The 17,313-nt window shown below is 38.6% G+C and overlaps 1 protein-coding gene across 2 annotated transcripts in view; it reads left to right on the plus strand.

The window, feature by feature from the left end:
* Positions 1–12,255, plus strand: part of PAK2 (p21 (RAC1) activated kinase 2) — a 109,208-nt gene extending 96,953 nt beyond the window's left edge. The window contains exons 15-17 of one of the 2 annotated variants that reach the window (XR_013482974.1): positions 6,487–6,530; positions 6,925–7,014; positions 9,457–9,537. Coding sequence is in view for 1 of the 2 variants with exons in the window: in XM_078146759.1 (XP_078002885.1) it covers positions 6,487–6,530; positions 9,457–9,573; positions 11,525–11,801 (438 nt within the window). In the remaining variant the exon portion in view is untranslated. Of the gene's footprint in view, positions 1–6,486; positions 6,531–6,924; positions 7,015–9,456; positions 9,574–11,524 lie in introns of those variants that run through there. The other variant, XM_078146759.1, reaches the window with a different exon arrangement.
* Positions 12,256–17,313: the final 5,058 nt, after the last annotated feature.

The following is a 17,313-nucleotide window of genomic DNA, read 5'->3' on the forward strand; positions in this document are numbered from 1 at the left end:
TTAGGTTAAAAGCTGGATGGGACCTTAAAGTTCAATAAGTTGACCCCCACCTCATAAATACAGATGAGTAAATTGAGATCTACAGAGGTGAAGAGACCCAAGGTCACACAGGTGCCAGAGCCAAAATCTTTGAATCCAGGTTTCATGATTTTAAATCTAACACCAGAGAATAGTGCCTCCTCTTTATGTTCAAATGAAAATCTTTAGGATTAAAAAGTTTATTTCATTGGGTTTTGTTTGACTTTTACCCTGCCCTCCATATTAAACATGTTTAAGCATCTCTGCAAATTGAATCTAAGTTTTATGGTGCTTTGGGAGTGTCTTAATTCGGGTTTTTATAAGGCAACATTGGCAATCCTTTTCCTTAGCCAGTATAATGATAGTTGTAAAAGTTTTAGTGAATCACACATGGTACTTCCGGTGCTTGGCAGTGCCACAAAACAAGAAGTTCATATTCATGTGGGAAAATATTTAGTCATCTTTCTCCTCCCAGTAGGTCCATTTCATTATTAAGTGACCTATATGGAAGCATAAAGTCAAAGAAGTGAACAGAAACCCACAAAAGCTAATTATTTTGCTTCTTGTTTGCAACTCTGGTAAGTTTAATGGGGAAAATGGTAGAAATATTTTTTCTCCCAGATAATCTGAAATTTCTACATTGTGATTGATTACTTATGTTAGGCTGAATCTACCTAACACAAAATTGCTGAGGGAATATGGTGAGAGATCTTGTCTACATGATGAAGATCCTTTCTGTTTTTTTCTACTTGATCTCTTACCATCGATTATTCAAAATTGGCAAAAAACAAAAACAAAAAACAAAGTTGGCTATTCCTAGACAGTAAAGATCATATGTTAGAGTTTTTGATTACTTAGATGCAATCCTTTAGCTAGGAGGTGGGTGAGAAAAGGAAACAACCACGTAAGGCTATACAGGATGACTATATTTACTAATGGATGTGAAAAGACTGGTTACCAATGTAAGAGTCATTTCTGAATCAGCTTTCTCAGGAGACCATTGATCCTTTATAGCAAGATCAAAATCAATACCAAATCATAAGGAAGAATAAAAATGAGAAGATATGGCATGTAGTAGAAGAAACACCCACCCAAAAATTTAAAACAAGTCTTCACTCTTCATGTAAATACACTTGTATATCCACAGTATGTATATAGTTATTTGCAGGTCATCTACCACGTTAGAATGTGAGCTTCTTGAAAAGAAATGGGCCTGACTGATAAATGTAATAATAATAATAATAATAATAGTAACCAACATGGGTAAAGGTACTTTATGGTTCTTATTGTATGTCAAGCACTATACTAAGTACTTTATAATTACTGTGTCATTTAATTGTAGCAACTGGGAGGTAGGTGCTAGTATTATCCCTATTTTACAGATGAGGAAACTGAGGCAAATAGGTTAAGTGCCTTGCCCAGGGTTACACAGCCAATAAGTGGTTGAGGCTGTATTTGGACTTCAAACTTTCTAACTCCAGGACCAACTCAGCTTGGTCCTCTACCACTGTGCAACCTGTTCTACGTGGTTAGAGAAGAAGAGGTGGTTTTTTAGAGAGTTTTCTAGCTATCTCTTAGAAATTTGCATAACATGGGTAACTTGGAAGAGTCTGATAACTGTAGCTTGAAACCTCTAGCCCAGATTAGAGGAAATGGTTCATTTAAAAGTTTTACAAGTAAGGATTCATTTGTCATTGTTATTAGCCTCAATTTTGTGCCTCATTTGTTGTTCTTCCTGGTTGACTTTAACCATGGATAGTATTTGGATAATTAATTCCCCAAGCAGTAGTCATGAAAGAGTTAGTATCACCCTGGAGGGAGATCTCTAGTGAAGTGCCCCCGGGATATCTCTTTGACCCTGTACTGTTTAATATTTTTGTCAATGACTTGGATGAAGGCATAGATGACATTAGTATTAAATTTGAAGGTGAAGTAAAGCTGGAAGGGTTGGATAATATGTATAATGATAGAATTAGGATTTTGGCAGGTTGGAACATTGGGCCACATCTAATAACAGTAATGACAGTAAGCACTTAATAAATGTTGTTGACTATTAATGCTTAAAAAAGGGAAATGAATAAAAGAACAGACATTAACACAAACTATTGTCATTTTCCAAGGAAGTTTAACCAATATAAATCAAGTTACAGTGAAATCAAGAAAACCTAGAAATCATCAACCAGCATTTGATCTTGTTGATAAGAAGAGAGGTAGGGCAGCCAAGGACAACACCAGTTTAGAATAGAAAGTCTTTCGCAGAAACTCTAATGGAGGCACGTTGTGGAAGGTTATGAGGCATGTTGCCTCATAACAGAGTGAGAATCAGTGAAGAAAAAACAAGTTTACAGAAAATATGGCAAGAGACAATTAAGCCAGATCATTCTGGGGATGTTTAAGGATAAATCTGGAAGAAAGACAACAGATAGGCAAAAATGGAATGATCAGTAAAGATCTTCGTAACAAACTTTTTTCTCTACAAATAATAAGGGTGATGATGGTAAGAATAATTAGCATTTATATACTGGCTTTAAGTTTGCAAAGAACTTTACACAAACTATCTCATTTAAACCTCTAAACAACCTTGTGAGGTAGGCATTATGATTATTTTTTATTCTTATTCTGTATCTATGGAAATAGAAACAGAGAGATTGTGATCATATACCTAAAAAGTATTAGAGGTGAAATCTAAATCCAGGTTTTCCTTATTCCAAGTTCATCACTTGCCCTTGCTGTGTTCTCTCCAATATACATATTTGGCCATTAATACCATAGTCCTATTATGCTTCAGGAAGAAGTAGAAATTGTACAAAAGAAAATAAAGGCAAGAAGAGAAAAGGCTTGTACTGGAGTCAACACAATTTTGAATGTGTTAAGGAAGTCCTGGTTCTCAAGAGTCTCAAAAGAGAAGAGGATGGCCAAGCTTTTGGGGGGAACAATCACGAACTTTGTTACTGAAAAAAAACAAAACAAAACAAAAGCAGTGATCAAGAAAATATTAATTATCAATCCATGTGTCTACTCTCTCATCTCTAATAAATCTTTATGAGAATAATCTCCACACATATGAGACATTCTCTTTTTTTATGTTTCTAGTTGTCTTTATTTTCTTTAATATAAATTTATTTATTTTTAGTTTTCAACATTCACTTCCATAAGTTTTTGAGTTCCAAATTTCTCACCCCCCCCAAGATGGCATGCATTCTGAATATCCCTTCCCCTAGTCTGCCTTTCATATGAGACATTCTCAATGGAAGTATGATAAGGGAACAGGAAGGCTTTCACAAATACTATACTCTAATAGACTGCATCTTTACATTCACTCTTCATTTACTGAAAGGACTAGAGAATACAAAATCCCACTGTCTTGAGGGTTTGGTTTTTTTTTTACTATCAAAAAGTGTTTGATTCTGTAACCAAGATGATCCCTTCAAAGTTTTCCTTCTACAGTTTTCTTCCCGCATATGACAAAATCTTGAAAGATCTAACAGCAGAGATGACATTCTTCAGCAGTCTGTAGTTAATCATATCAAGCAAGACCTAAAACACTCCCCGAAGATACTTACCACTGTTAAGAAAGAGAACAGCAAAATTCAACTGAAAAGGCAAAGTCCTCCAGTCCTCCAGATGTTCCTGGTTTTGGATGACATTGTGTTGATTGCATCAAGTCCAGGAACATTTCAGAGTGTTCAGCCTAACCTTCCATGTGGGAAAAAATGGATGAAAAATTCACATTTTATAAACTGATTTGCAGCAGATGGACAACCCAAACAGAACAGTCCATCAGTCCATATATCTTAGAGAGGCACTGCTAACGAGCATCAAAGTGGGCCCAGAATTGATTAGGAGGAGAGTTTACTAAATGCCTTTGGAAAGTTGTGTAGTTCAAAAAACTTCTTTTTATTTGGATCAGTGCCTTATTTTTGTATTACATTAATTTCTGAATATATTCCTTACCCTCCTTTATACAATGGGCCAGTCCTTGTAACAAGAAAGTTTTTGGAAAGAGAAGCAAGCATTTCAGCAAAACTAACCAACTATTCCATGTTCATGGCCCTTCATCCCTTCAGTGAAGAGGAAAAGGTGCTTTTTCTCAACTCTTTTCCAGGGTCAGCCTTGGTCATTATAATTACACAGGGTTCACTTTTGATTTTTATCTTTTTTCCATTTTTTTTAATTTTATTACTGAAACTTAAATACACAATAAGAAAAGAAAAAGAAACATAAACTTAAATACATAATAAGAAAAAAAAGTATGTCGTGCACAGCAGAATGTAAGACAGCACTCAAAATATATAGCAATAAATTTCCATTTCAAGAAAGCCTTTATAATAAGTACTATGTGTTGTGTTAAGAGCTGTCTGTCTTTGCTTCCTTGTTAGTTTTCTTTTGTTCTCTGCTGTGCACTTTTTACTTTGTTCTTTTTCTCCCTTCCACTTCCCCCAGGCTACAAATAAGCATGGATATATATATATATATATATATATATATATATATATATATATATATATATATATACACACATATATATATACATATATATATAAAATATAGATACACATATATACACATACGTATATGTGTATATCCATCCATCTATCCATACATAGACATAGACTTTCCCTAACAAATTCTATTTCTGATCCTTGTTTTTAGTTTGTGCGTTTCTCTAATTTCCTATCCCTCTTAATTCCTCTACTTTACTTCTACCCTCTACTTTGCACTCCTATTACCTAACCTACCGCCCTCCAAGAATCTCTCCCCTATCCTCCCATTCCCATAAATCTAAACACCCTTCTATACCTACCTTTGATCTATTCAATCACTCTCCCCTCTAAAGATCCCTCCCTTATCCTCTCCCCTCTCCCCTCCCCCTATCTCCTTAGCATTTTATTTCTTTCTGGATTTAGAAGACTTTTGTACTCTTCTAGATACATATGGGTTGTTCCCTTTTGAACTCATTCCTGATGAAAGTAGGTTTCCAGAACTACCAGCCCTCCTTTCCCATCTAATTCCTCTATGTTGGTTCTTCCTCTCGCACCTCATTTTAGCTGTTCCTAAACGCTTTTACTTTTTAAAGTCATATCATACTCAGTTCTGTATTTAAAAGAACCATTGGCATATTGCTTAGCTTCAGTTTCATTGTCTGTAAAAGGGGAGTGAAAAGATATACACTGCCTACCACATTAGGTTGTTAGGAGAAAAGTGCATTATAGATTACAAAGCACCATCTGAATATAAGCAGCTTTTTTTTTTTGTTACAGCATAGTTTTATTGCGGCTTTTTAAAACAGAATTAACAGGAGTCTGTCTTGTCTCCCAACACCAAGGTTATGAAAGAGTTCATATACTACCTTCCATAAAACTAGTATTCACTAACATCGGTGTTTGCGTCAAAATCATATTCTCATCATTTCAGGAAGGGTCAGAGGTGAGTCACAGTCCAGGAGGCTGAAATGAATGAAAGTACCATGAGTAAACTTTGGATGTACGATGCTTTGAGCAAGCTGTTTCTGATCTTCCCACGGCAGCACAAGAAAAAGTAGACAGTTACTATGGTGTGACTCACGAACACTCATCTGGGTAGCCTGTGTCTGTGTATACCTCTCTGACAGGTAGCTCTCCACTGTTGAAACATTTTAGTTGAAGGAGAAGCAAGTTTTTGAAGATCAAGTGGCTGATGGGATTGTAGATGAGAAAAAATATTTTGGGGGTGAGCATTGCTTGCTTCTTGCCATATGTGAATTTTCCTTCCAGCCTCCTTGACCTTATGGACCTGAATGTTAGTTTTTGCCACGTTAGCTTAATATCCACCTCTATGTTAAAAGAGGTGGGGTTTTCTGACCTGATTTCCTGTCTAGTCCAGTCTAGACACTCCCTTGCTTCTACTAGCTAGTGAGGATTCCTGGATGGCTGGTTTGAACGTCTCCCTTTCCTTCTTCTTTGTTATTGTGACCTTCTGTGAAGGGGCTAGAAGAGTTTCCAAGATGTTTCTCCCACAGAAAATCTACAGCAGCTTTGCTGGGGAGCTGGCAAGTGCCTTCCAGTTATGTGCATGTTGCCTGGAACTAAGGATGTTAGTAGAGATTGGGCCCTGGGGAGGCGGCTTTGGCCCAGATGTGGTTCTAACTCTTCTCTTTCTGCTTTTTTTGGTCCACGGGGTGTCTTTTGATGGTGCATCTGCCAACCCAGCTGTGTCCATCCAGGAATTCCTGATGGTAGAATCCTCTCTGCTGACTACGGCTGTCAAACTGTTGGCTCATTTTTTGGGGATGAAGGCTAGCTGCATTTTGACCAATCTCTATTGGTCTTGGGAATTGACAGATTTCCATCTAATCCAGAATCTGATCGCCAGAGATTGCAGCTCCTCCCTGCGGACGTCAGTGGGCCAGGGCACCTTGGTGGAAGCCACCTGTTCTTTCTTCTTCCATTTAACTCTCCTCCTATTTCAGCACAGTTTTTTTATCTACAGGGTGACAGCTGTGGCTCTCATTGTCACCATCTTGGCTTATACAGGTGAGAGAATTTTCTCCTTGAGAGTCCAGGTTGGGTGGAGAGAGGGAGGAAGGTTATCCCTTGAAGCAGTGTTACTTTACTGGAGAGAAAAGAAGCACTCATTTAAATAGTCAGTACTTAATAGAAATCAGACAGCTACTCTGACAAAACTCAAGTAGAGTGTATCTTAAGAAATAAGAGAATTTTAGTTGTTTTTTTGGTTAGCCATTTGTTTTATATTGTTTTCTTGGGCATAGTGCTAGGGACCAAGAGGTAGTTGGAAGTGGCATGTGTGTATATAATGGTGTGTAATGGGGAGAGTCAGAAAAAGAAGGTCAGGGAGTCTTTGAAATTGTTGAGCTTTGTTTTGCCATTTGGGAGAGGGGGCTAAGAACCAATTCTTACATTTATTTAGCTTTTGGTGGAGTGAATCACAGCCCTAGTTTCAGAATGTGTGAGAACGATTCAGTTACTTCAAGTGATGTCATGAAATTCTCCAAACCAAGTGAGTTTTTTATTCAATTTAATTAAAAATTCAGACCATACTTTGGGGGGTGGAGGAGGCAGAGGGAGAAGGAAAAGGAAATCAGATAGTAGTATTACAGCATCAGAACAAGTAGGAAGTGTGGGATAACTCTAAGGGACAAGGGAAAACAATGGGAGCTAAGTTAGAGTTACCTGGTTTAGGGACTAAAAAAAATCTATAAAATTACTTACTAGCTTGTTAATGATAAGATAGTGCAGTGTTGGTAGAATGGAGAATGCTAGACTTGGTGTGAGAGAGTCTGGATTCCAATCACATTTCTGCCTCTTACTACTTGTGTGACTTTGGACAGATCCCTTTACTTCTCTGGGCCTCATTTTCCCCTGTCTGTAAAATGAGGGGGTCAAACATACACACATATACATCTAACTATCTGTCCATCCACACATACCCCCCCCCCACACACGGAAAAATAGAGCCAACTCACTACTTTTTAAAATAGCACAATGGATAGTGCCCTGGGCCTGGAATCAGGAAGTCCTGGGTTCAAATGTAACCTCAGACCCTATCTACGTGACCCTGGGCAACTCACTTAACTTCTGTTTGCCTCAGTTTCCTCATCTGTAGAGTAAAGATAATAATAGCAACTACCCCTTCTCTACCTCCAGCCCCTAGGGTTGCTGTGAGGATCAAATTAGATAATAATTGTAAAGCACTTAGTAGTGCCTGGCATATACTAAGCACTAAATAAATGTTATTATTATAATGAATTGTTATCATCATCATAGGTAACATGTATATAGTTTTTGGGTTTGCAAAATGCTTTATAAATACTATCTCATCTGATCCTCACAACAACCAAGGGAGGTAGATGCTATTATTATCCCCAAGAAACTGAGGCAGACGATGGTTAAGTTATTTGCCCAGGATCATTCAGCTAGCATCTAAGGCCAGATTTGAACTCATGACTTCCCAATTCCAACTCTGGCACTGTGCTACCAGCTAGCTGCCTTGTACTCTTAAAGGGGTGTGCCCATACAAAATAAATAACTAGTCTTTTTACAGCACTTTATAGTTTGCAGAGTGTCTTTCCCACAGTAGCCTTGTGAAGTAAGGCATGCAGTGTACAAAAACTATCTCCATTTTACAGGTAAGGAAACTTAAATCCACAAAGGTTAAATGCTTTTCCCAAGGTCACATAGCTAGTATGAGGGATATCTGGATCCCTTCTGACTCTATATTCAGTATTCTTTCAATTAGGCCATTTTATGTCTAAGAAATAGGAATACAACTTTCCCCAAAGTTATAGTATTAGATTAATTGGCTTCTTTCCTCTAAGGTTATCCATTTAAATTGTGGCCTAATAGCAAAGGTATCCATAGTATTATAAAATATAAAAGAAAATGGAAGGATGAGCCCAAGTCCACTAGCCCTTCTTGAAAAATGCAAGGAACATGCTACTGCAACCCCCTATCGTGAATAAATATCAACCCTGGTGAACACAAACCTAGATCACAGAGTCATTTTGTTAATTGCTTGCTAATTGTGTGGGTCAAGAGAGGATAATTCAAAAACTCATGCTTGTGTACTCTGTTAGGATTCGCAAAGTGCTTTTTCTTACTGCTAATGTAAATATAAACACATCCTCTCCCTCCACCCCCCATTTTACAGATGCTGAAATTGAGTCTAAGAGAGTTTGTGACTTGTTTCCACAGCTAGTAAATGTCTGCCATAGCATTTTAACCCAGGCTTCCAAATTTCAAATTCAGCACTCAAGCTATTATGTTATGTATAACTGTCATGTTGCCCCTCTCAAGGTTAGTACAGTTTTATATGGGAAAGAAGGGTTGGAGTTCATAACTCTGTTCCTCTTAGAACTTTTCAGGGAAGAATCAGAGAACAGTCTTCTAAGGCTGAGAAATTTAACTTCCTTTTAGACTGTAGGTTTGGATATACTCTGAGATAGGCTGGTTGCTTTTAATGTTGTACAATCAAACATTTTTCTTTCTAGTTTCTTGTATTGCAGAAAAAAGGGTGAAAGACCAAATGAAAAAAAAAACAGGATTTCTCAGGCAGCTTAGTAGACTAGGGTACTTCAGAACCAGCTTTGTTCTCTTGAGTTATCTATTGATCGATGGGGCCAAGGACAATATTCTACAAAGTTCCACATTTTGCCTCTTCATGGTAACTCTCCAGCCAGGACTACAGGGAGGTGGATGAGATTCACTAGAGAGACTTTGGCCTGCTCTTTGTAGGCGTTACCTAAGTGCCAGCTGGAAGAAGAAGCAAAACCACAATTGTCTGAAATGATCTTTACAAGTTAGTTAAAATGGCTATTTTTCAAGCAGCAGGGAGGGGCAGTTTCCAAGGGCCCCTGCAGCCTGAGCATCCTTTGAGATAGTATCATGGAGAGGCTACTTAAAACCAATGGAACGCCGTCACTCTGGATTATTCTTTCCACAGCTGGCCCATTCACTTCTGCCTTCTTCAACCCTGCTCTAGCATCCGCTGTGACTTTTCACTGCTCTGGAAATACTTTACTGGATTACACGCAGGTTTATTGCTTGGGCCCTCTCACAGGTAAGAAAAGCTTAAGGGGAGTCAGGGGTCCATTTCACACCATTGATCAAGTCTACAGGTTTGAATCTGTTTAGGACAAAGTTGGCAATGTGAGTGTCACAAGTTTAGAACTGGAAGCAATTTTAGAGGCCATCTGGTACAACCTTCTAATTGGAGGCTACCAGGAAGTACAGTGGATAGAGTGCTAGACCTGGAGTCAGGAAGACCTGAGTTCAAATCCAACCTCAGACTGTGTGGCTCTGGGCAAGTCCCTCTGTCTGCCTCAGTTTTCCCATCTATAAAATGGAGATAATAGTAGCACCTTTTCCCCAAGGTTATTGTGAGTACAATGAGATGTTTAGATGACATTTTATAAACCTTAAAGAGTCATATAAATGCTATTATTATTGTTGGTATTATTGTTTACAGATGAGTAAACTGAGGTCTAGAGAGGTGAAGTCATTTGCCCAAAGCCACTCAGATAGTAAGGGCAGAATCAGGATTTGAGACCACATCCTCTGGTTCCAAACCCAGCATAATAATAGAATGACTCTATGACCATATAGTAAGAGATATTTTAGGGCAGATGTTATTTAAGATGACAATACATATGTATATATAAAAGAACATATAACAATATAAAACATATATGTATATATAAGTCCATGTAATACTTTGACTATATAAGTAAATATATGTAATTTATACATATATAAGTATATATAATGACTATATGTAAATATATATGTAAAAGTTTACATGTATGTTTATACAGTGATGCTAAAAATAAACATGTGAACATATACATAAAAGTTAATATATCCTATGTAAACACATATATGCATAGATGTAAAAGTTCATACAAGTTCATATGTATTGACTATAAATATGTGTAAATATATACAAATGTTCATGTTTAAGTATATATTATGACTAAATATACAAATATGTATAACAACTATATAAAACAAATATGTACATGTATATATATATATACACAAGTTCATATATAAGTACATATATGACTATATATAAATAGCTATATGAATGTGTAAGTTCACATATCAGTATATATGATGACTATATATGACATATAAGTACATGTAATTATTATGTATGTGTATATATGGATGCATCTTCATTTCAACAAGCTATAATCTTTTTAATCTTTAGATTCATTGGGTCATGGAGAGCAAAAGGCACATGATGATTAGCACCTTATTTAGAGTAATAATTTCACCACCTTTCCCTATTTAACTATTTAGTAAATGAATAAGGAACAAAATGGAATGACTCAAACTGAATATTAAATAATGATTTGAAGTATTAAAATATAGACCTAACTCATGGGAAAGTAAAGCCACGTAAGGTACACTGAAACCTTGGAGGAAGGCCTGACGTCATGCTAATTACCTGTAGGACTGTGGACAAGTCACTTAATTTCCCTAGGCCTCAGTGTCCTCATCTGTAAAATGAGGTAATTGGATTAGATGGCCTGTAGACGGCCTTCAGCTCCTGATAATAATTCTGTGATGGTATCCTTTACACGTGCATTTACCTCAGTATTTTCAGGCCGGATCTGTGCTAACACCTCTGTGGGTACTCCCTCTGTCACTGCAGATGATAGTGGTAATCTCTCGATGGCTTTGCATGTGGCTTTGATGATCTGTTTGACCAAAAATGCCCAACCTGTTTACGAGCCTCCCCAAATTGAGTTAGGCTGGCGCTCAAATAATGAGCAATCCAGTCCATCATTGGAACCTGCTGAGCTTGGCTGGGCATCCTGGGCTGGTGGTCTCTAAGTTTCATTAGCCTTTGAGAATCCCAGGTCTTCTCCATGCCCTAGTGAGGCTCTGGAGGGAGGCCTGGAGTGGGGAGGTCTGCATTGCATGGGTACAGTGCCTTTTAAGTCAAGCTGGATAGTGAGTTTACAGGCTTCCCTAGACTACTCATAAAGTCTTCTTTTTTCCAGGGATGGTTGTGGCAGTCCTACTATATCAGGGCAACATTCCCCGGTTTTTCCAGAGGAACCTGTTTTACTATCAAAAGAACAAGTATCGGGTGCCCAAGGGGAAGCCTTACTCTACGCCCAATGGGAAGCAGAAACAGGAGAAAAGTACCAAGAGGGGAAAAGCAGAACCCAGTCAGAAAATGGAGTGACAGTAGCTGTTCTGGACTCAGAGGACCCGAGTACGAATGCTGCCCCTGCCACTTACTACTACCTGGGTGACCTTGGGCAAGTCACTTAAACCCCCTAGACCTCAGTTCCCTCATCTGTGAAATGAGGGAGTTCAACTAGATGGTCTCTGAGGTCCCTTACAGCTTTGGATCTGGGCTCCTGTGATCCTACTAGACTGTGATGACAGGTGTGCCCATTTCCTTGGCTTGTCAGTTTATTGGGTGAATGCATCAGCAAAAAAAGACAGGAACCCAGGAAATCCTGGCTGGCTTTCTATCTTCAAAGCTGTTGAGCTTTTTGAGAGTGTTCTCAGGCAGCAACCAAGTACACAATCCGGCACCCTAGCAATGGGTCATCACCTTTCTTGGGTCAAGGTCTCCTTCGAGAGTTAGGTAGAGCCTATGGACTCCCCTCCCCAGAATTCATGTTTTTAAATGTGCAAAATAAAATAGGATTACAAAGGATACTGATTTTGTCGAAATACAGTTATCAACATGTTAAATAAAATAAGTACGCGAAACCCAGGTTGAGCCTCTTCCTTCTTTCCTTACAAAAGAACAGCCCTTGGAAGGGTGGGAGGTGGGGAGAAATTATTAAAATACTGACTGGAGCTGTTTGTTTCCTCTGTACCCAGTGATTTAGTGAAGGTGTCTGAAGTCCTAAAGTAGAGGGGCAGGGGTTGGGCTTCTCAGAGAAGGGAGTCTCCTCAACCCTCCCTAAGCTCCTATAATTACTGTCTCAGTCCGCTATCTGTTCTAAGTCTGTGGAATGCCATTAGTATGTGGAGAGGCTTAGGAGACAGGATGGGATGGTGACTTGGAGGGGCCTTATAGACTGAAGGGAAGGGTGTATTGGAGTGAGCTCCAACTAGATCCCAAGAGCCAGCTGTTAAATTTTCAACATGAATATTTACACCTTGGAAATCGGCAAACTACAAATTAGGACTTGATTTATTGTTTTGGTGCTTGTCTAGACTTAAGAAACTGTTGGAGAAAACGTTCGTAATGCAGATTAAACTTTTTTTTTTGGCATTGGGGTTAAGTGACTTGCTTAAGGTCACACAGCTAGTAAGTGTCAAGTGTTTGGTCTGAGGCCGGATTTGAGCTTAGGTCCTTCTGACTTCAGGGCTGGTGCTCTATCCACTGCACCACCCAGCTGCCCCCCAGATTAAACTTTAAAGTGTGTCCTGGGTATTCTGGAGAGCCATTTGTTAAACAATTACTAGCTTATAGGCCATGAATTGCGGGACGGTTGTCCTTAAAGGACAAATGTCCCCTTTATTCTAGGTTGTGACTGATAGGTTTTGGGGAAAAGATGTGAGTGAGTCCTGAATGGGAATGGCGGTGCCTGAGAGGGGTCCTGGGTGCATGTATACTATGGTAGGAGTAGCCTCCTTGGGGAAGGTTAGCACCTAGTAGGTGCTTAGTGCTTATAGGATTGGTTCTGACAGGAAAGGTCTGGGTTGGCTCTTACCTTTCCAAAATCTATTTTAACATCCCCCCCAAAAAAAATTACAGAGAAGAAATGGGGGTTAGGGCAAATTAATTTGGGAATGAGAAGACCCAGAGATCAACAGGACAAAATAATTTATCTGTCTTTTAGGATTGTAGCACAGAAGATGGCAGCCAGGTATCTATCATCATTATCAAAGACCACAATGAGAAATGCTCTGAGCTAGGTGCCAGGGATATAAAGAAGTATAAACCATGGTCCCTTCCTTAAGAACACATAAAAATTAGGCAGAGAGGACACATACATACAAAACTAAGTGTTTCATGAGTGGTACAGGGTTTAGGGAAAGAACCATAGAATTCATTTCAGATTCAGAGCCCGGAGGTCGTTTTGACCACTCCTTATGGGATCATAGATCTTAGAGTTGGAAAGGACATTAAAATCCATGTGGTCTGGGGCAGCTAGGTGGCACAGTGGATAGAGCACCGGCCCTGCATTCAGGAGGACCTGAGTTTAAATCTGGCCTCAGACATACTACCTGTGTGACCCTGGGCAAGTCACTTAACCCCATTGCCTAACCAAAAAAAAAAAAAAAGGCAAAAATCCATGTAGTCTAACTCTCCCATTTTACCTCTGTGCTTTTTCTTATGAATGTAAATATATAAAATATAAAATGAATATTGAGGAAATTGAGGTTTAGAAAAAGGTAGTGACTTACCCAAGGCCATTCAATAAGTAGTAAAATGGCACATTGAGAAAGAATTTGGAGTCAGGTCCTCTGATTCCTAATATTCTCATTCAACTTGCTGCCATGGGCTAGGATGGTCGGGGAACCTTTATGGAGTTAGGTAGGACTTCTACTGGACTTTGAAAGATGATGGGACTGAAGAAACCTGAATTTGAAGTCAGATGATCTGGATTTAAATTCCAACCCTGCCACTTAAAACCTGAGGGACCTTAGGCAAGTCATTTATCCTGTCTCGGCCTCAGTTTTCTCACCTATGAAACAGGAGAGTTGGACTGAATAATCTTGAAAGGCCTCTTTCAGTTCTAAATCTATGATCCTAATAAGAGTGGGGAGTATCTTCTAGGAACCACGTAAGCAAAGTCACCGAGGGAAGGACGGACATAGCTAATCTTAGCTTCCTTTGGGACCCTGGCTTACCTCCTCTTTCTACATTTTTTCCCAAATGGATTAGGATGCTAGGCTCGATGAACTCAGAGGACGCTGAATATATGGATTGCTAGAACATAGAGGCTTTTGTGTAGGGGGACAGGCAGATTTAAATTATGGCAATTTCCTGATTAGCAGGGTTGTTGATACTTTCTGTTATATTATGGAAACCCCCCAGTGCTTTTGCTTATGCTGTTTAAGGCATATTTCCTGGAAGTCTCTCTCTCTGAAATGAGTTAGGTATATCCCTCTGTGCTACAGGATGGTGGGCTTGGATGCTCTCTTGATGTCTCTTTCTGACCAGATATCCTGTTATTCTTTGAGTGGGAAATCCTGGGAAACATCCCTTGAGGGTGGTGCCAAGCCATGTTCTCACCTTCAAATCCAGGGCTTTTCTCTGTTTGTTTGTACCTACAATACCTACTTGCAGGTCCTGGAAATATAGACTAACTAGCAAACTGAAAATCCCTTTTGCCTGAATTAGAATTAGAAAAATAAGAGATAGTAATAATAACCGATGTTTATTACAGTGTTTGGCACATAGTAAACACTTAAATGCTTTGTCATTCATTCATATTTATATATTTATATAGGCATAAGGTTTATAAAGCATTTTATATGTACATCATTTCACATGATATGCACAACAACCCTTTGGGATGAGTGTGAATGACGTTATTATTCCCACTTTACAAATGAGGAAACTGAGGCTCAGGTTAGGTGACTTGCTCCTAGTCGCACAGCTAGTAAGCATCAGGTCACAGGATTTGATCCTGGGTTTTCCTTATTCCAAGTTTGGCGTTTTATCCCCATTATGTAGTGGTGCTTCTTACACTGGGCCCAATATCTATCCTCTCTTGGACCTCTAAGTGATTAACCCCATCATTTCATCCCAGTTATTAATGTCTTTCCAATCACATTGCAGATTCATTCTCCACTGTGGACTCCAGTGTTGACCTTTTTGGCATTCTAGGTTCTTTTGCCCCCTTCAATTTCTGTTTATTTGTGCCAATTTTCAATACTCAGTAAGACTTGCCTTCTACTTGGTCCATTCCTGTTCTCATATTGCAGAATGCCTCCAGAGAAGTTTACAGATTTGTGCTTTTCAGTTACAAGTTGGCTTTGCAACCACTGGTTGTCAGTCCTGATCTCTATCCTTCATAAATACCCTGATAATCCTCACAGAATGTATTCCAGCCTCCATTCTCCTTAAGTCTTCAATCCTTTCTCCCAATCTCGTTTACAGCTGATAATTTCACTTCTTACATCCCTAAGAAGAATGGGGCTATATCTTGTAAATCCTCTAGGAATCCCTTTCCTACCCATCAGGAGGACGATAAGATGGGTATAAATACAGAAATGTAGGTCAGAAGTTTCCAGCTCCACATCACCCTTTTAATATTGCTGAGTGAATCTCCAGAGTAATTTGCCTGGCTCTGGCACTAGCTATTAGGGCATGGTAGGAGTTGAGAGAAATTTACTGTCTCCAATATAAATATCAAACAAGTCTAGAGGGAATTTTTCTTAACAAAGAAAAATATAGTTAAAAAGAAAGACTTTAACCTAAGGGATCTTTTATGTGCTGACTGTATTGTGCTGTATGTCTGATGAACAAAAAAGCTGAAATGGCTTTATGAATGGGTTGTCTCACAAAAGAGGAATAGCACTCCATCTGAGTAAAAAGCCTCAGAGGCTGAAGGAGCCTTCCAGCACATGATACATAGTTATGTCATTTCTTTATATTCTCTCAGCTTCCCCCCTATTTTCAAAAAGGAAAATGTCTTTACTTTTCTCTAAACTTCCCTTTTGGTTTCCCACTACCACCAGAAAGACCTAGCTACTATACCCACCCTCCATATCTCTAATATCTTTGATTGCTAATTCCTCAATTGTTTCCTTCTATAAATATTTTGGCACGTGTGGGTCCTTTTCCCATTTTTATGATCTTTTTGGGATACAGCCCTAGAAGTAGTATTGCTGGGCCAAAAGGTATGCACATTCTTATATCATAGTTCCAAATTGCTCTCCAAAATGGTTGGATTAATTAGTTCACAACTCCACGTACAATGCTTTAGTGTTCCAATTTTCCCACATCTCGAACATTTATCATTTTTCCATTTTGTTATGTTAGCCAATCTGATAGGTGTGATGTGGTACCTCAGAGTCATTTTGATTTGTATTTCTCTAATCAATAGTGATTTAGAACATTTTTTCATATGATTATATGTAGCCTTAATTTCTTCATCTGAAAAGTGCCTGTTCATATCCTTTGACCATTTATCAATTGGGGAATGACTTATATTCTTATAAATTTGACTTAGTTCTCTATATATTTTAGAAATGAAGCCTTCATCAGAGACAGTGGTTGTAAAAATTCTTTCCTGGTGTTCTGCTTTCCTCCTAATCTTGCATTGGCTTTGTGCAAAAACTTTTTAATTTAATGTAATCAAAATTATCCTATTTGTTCCCTTCTGCCAACACATTCCACATTTCATCGTCCAGTATTTTAATCTTTTACTTGGCACCACAAGCCCTACTAACTGTAGTCTAATGTTGCCCTATTGAAAGCTAAATTTCTCAGATTGCCTCAAGCTCCTTACTTCCCATTCCCCCTCCACATCTCCCTACTTCCACCCCATTATGATATGTCATTGTACCCTCTAAGTTCATCCATGAGCTTTTTCTGATGTAATACAATGGTCTTTTCTTTGTCGTCCTAAGCATTTGTCCTATATACTTATCTTCTCCTTCTTTAGTTCCTCTGCTTTCCTTATTTTCTCTTATTGTTCTCTCTGATCTTCTGTCTTTTGGTTTGGTTCTTCTTCTTCCCGTCTCCAAACAGCTAAATTCTTTCTCACTCAGTTCTCTTTTCACTTTTGGTTCTATTGACCCCTTTCCATCACCAAATAGTCCATGCCCTCCCATAGCTTCTAACACTACCAGATTCCTAAATCTG

The sequence above is a fragment of the Phascolarctos cinereus genome, unplaced genomic scaffold, assembly GCF_003287225.1.
Source record: "Phascolarctos cinereus isolate Bilbo 61053 unplaced genomic scaffold, phaCin_HiC Scaffold_726;HRSCAF=1367, whole genome shotgun sequence".
Lineage (NCBI taxonomy): Eukaryota > Metazoa > Chordata > Mammalia > Diprotodontia > Phascolarctidae > Phascolarctos > Phascolarctos cinereus.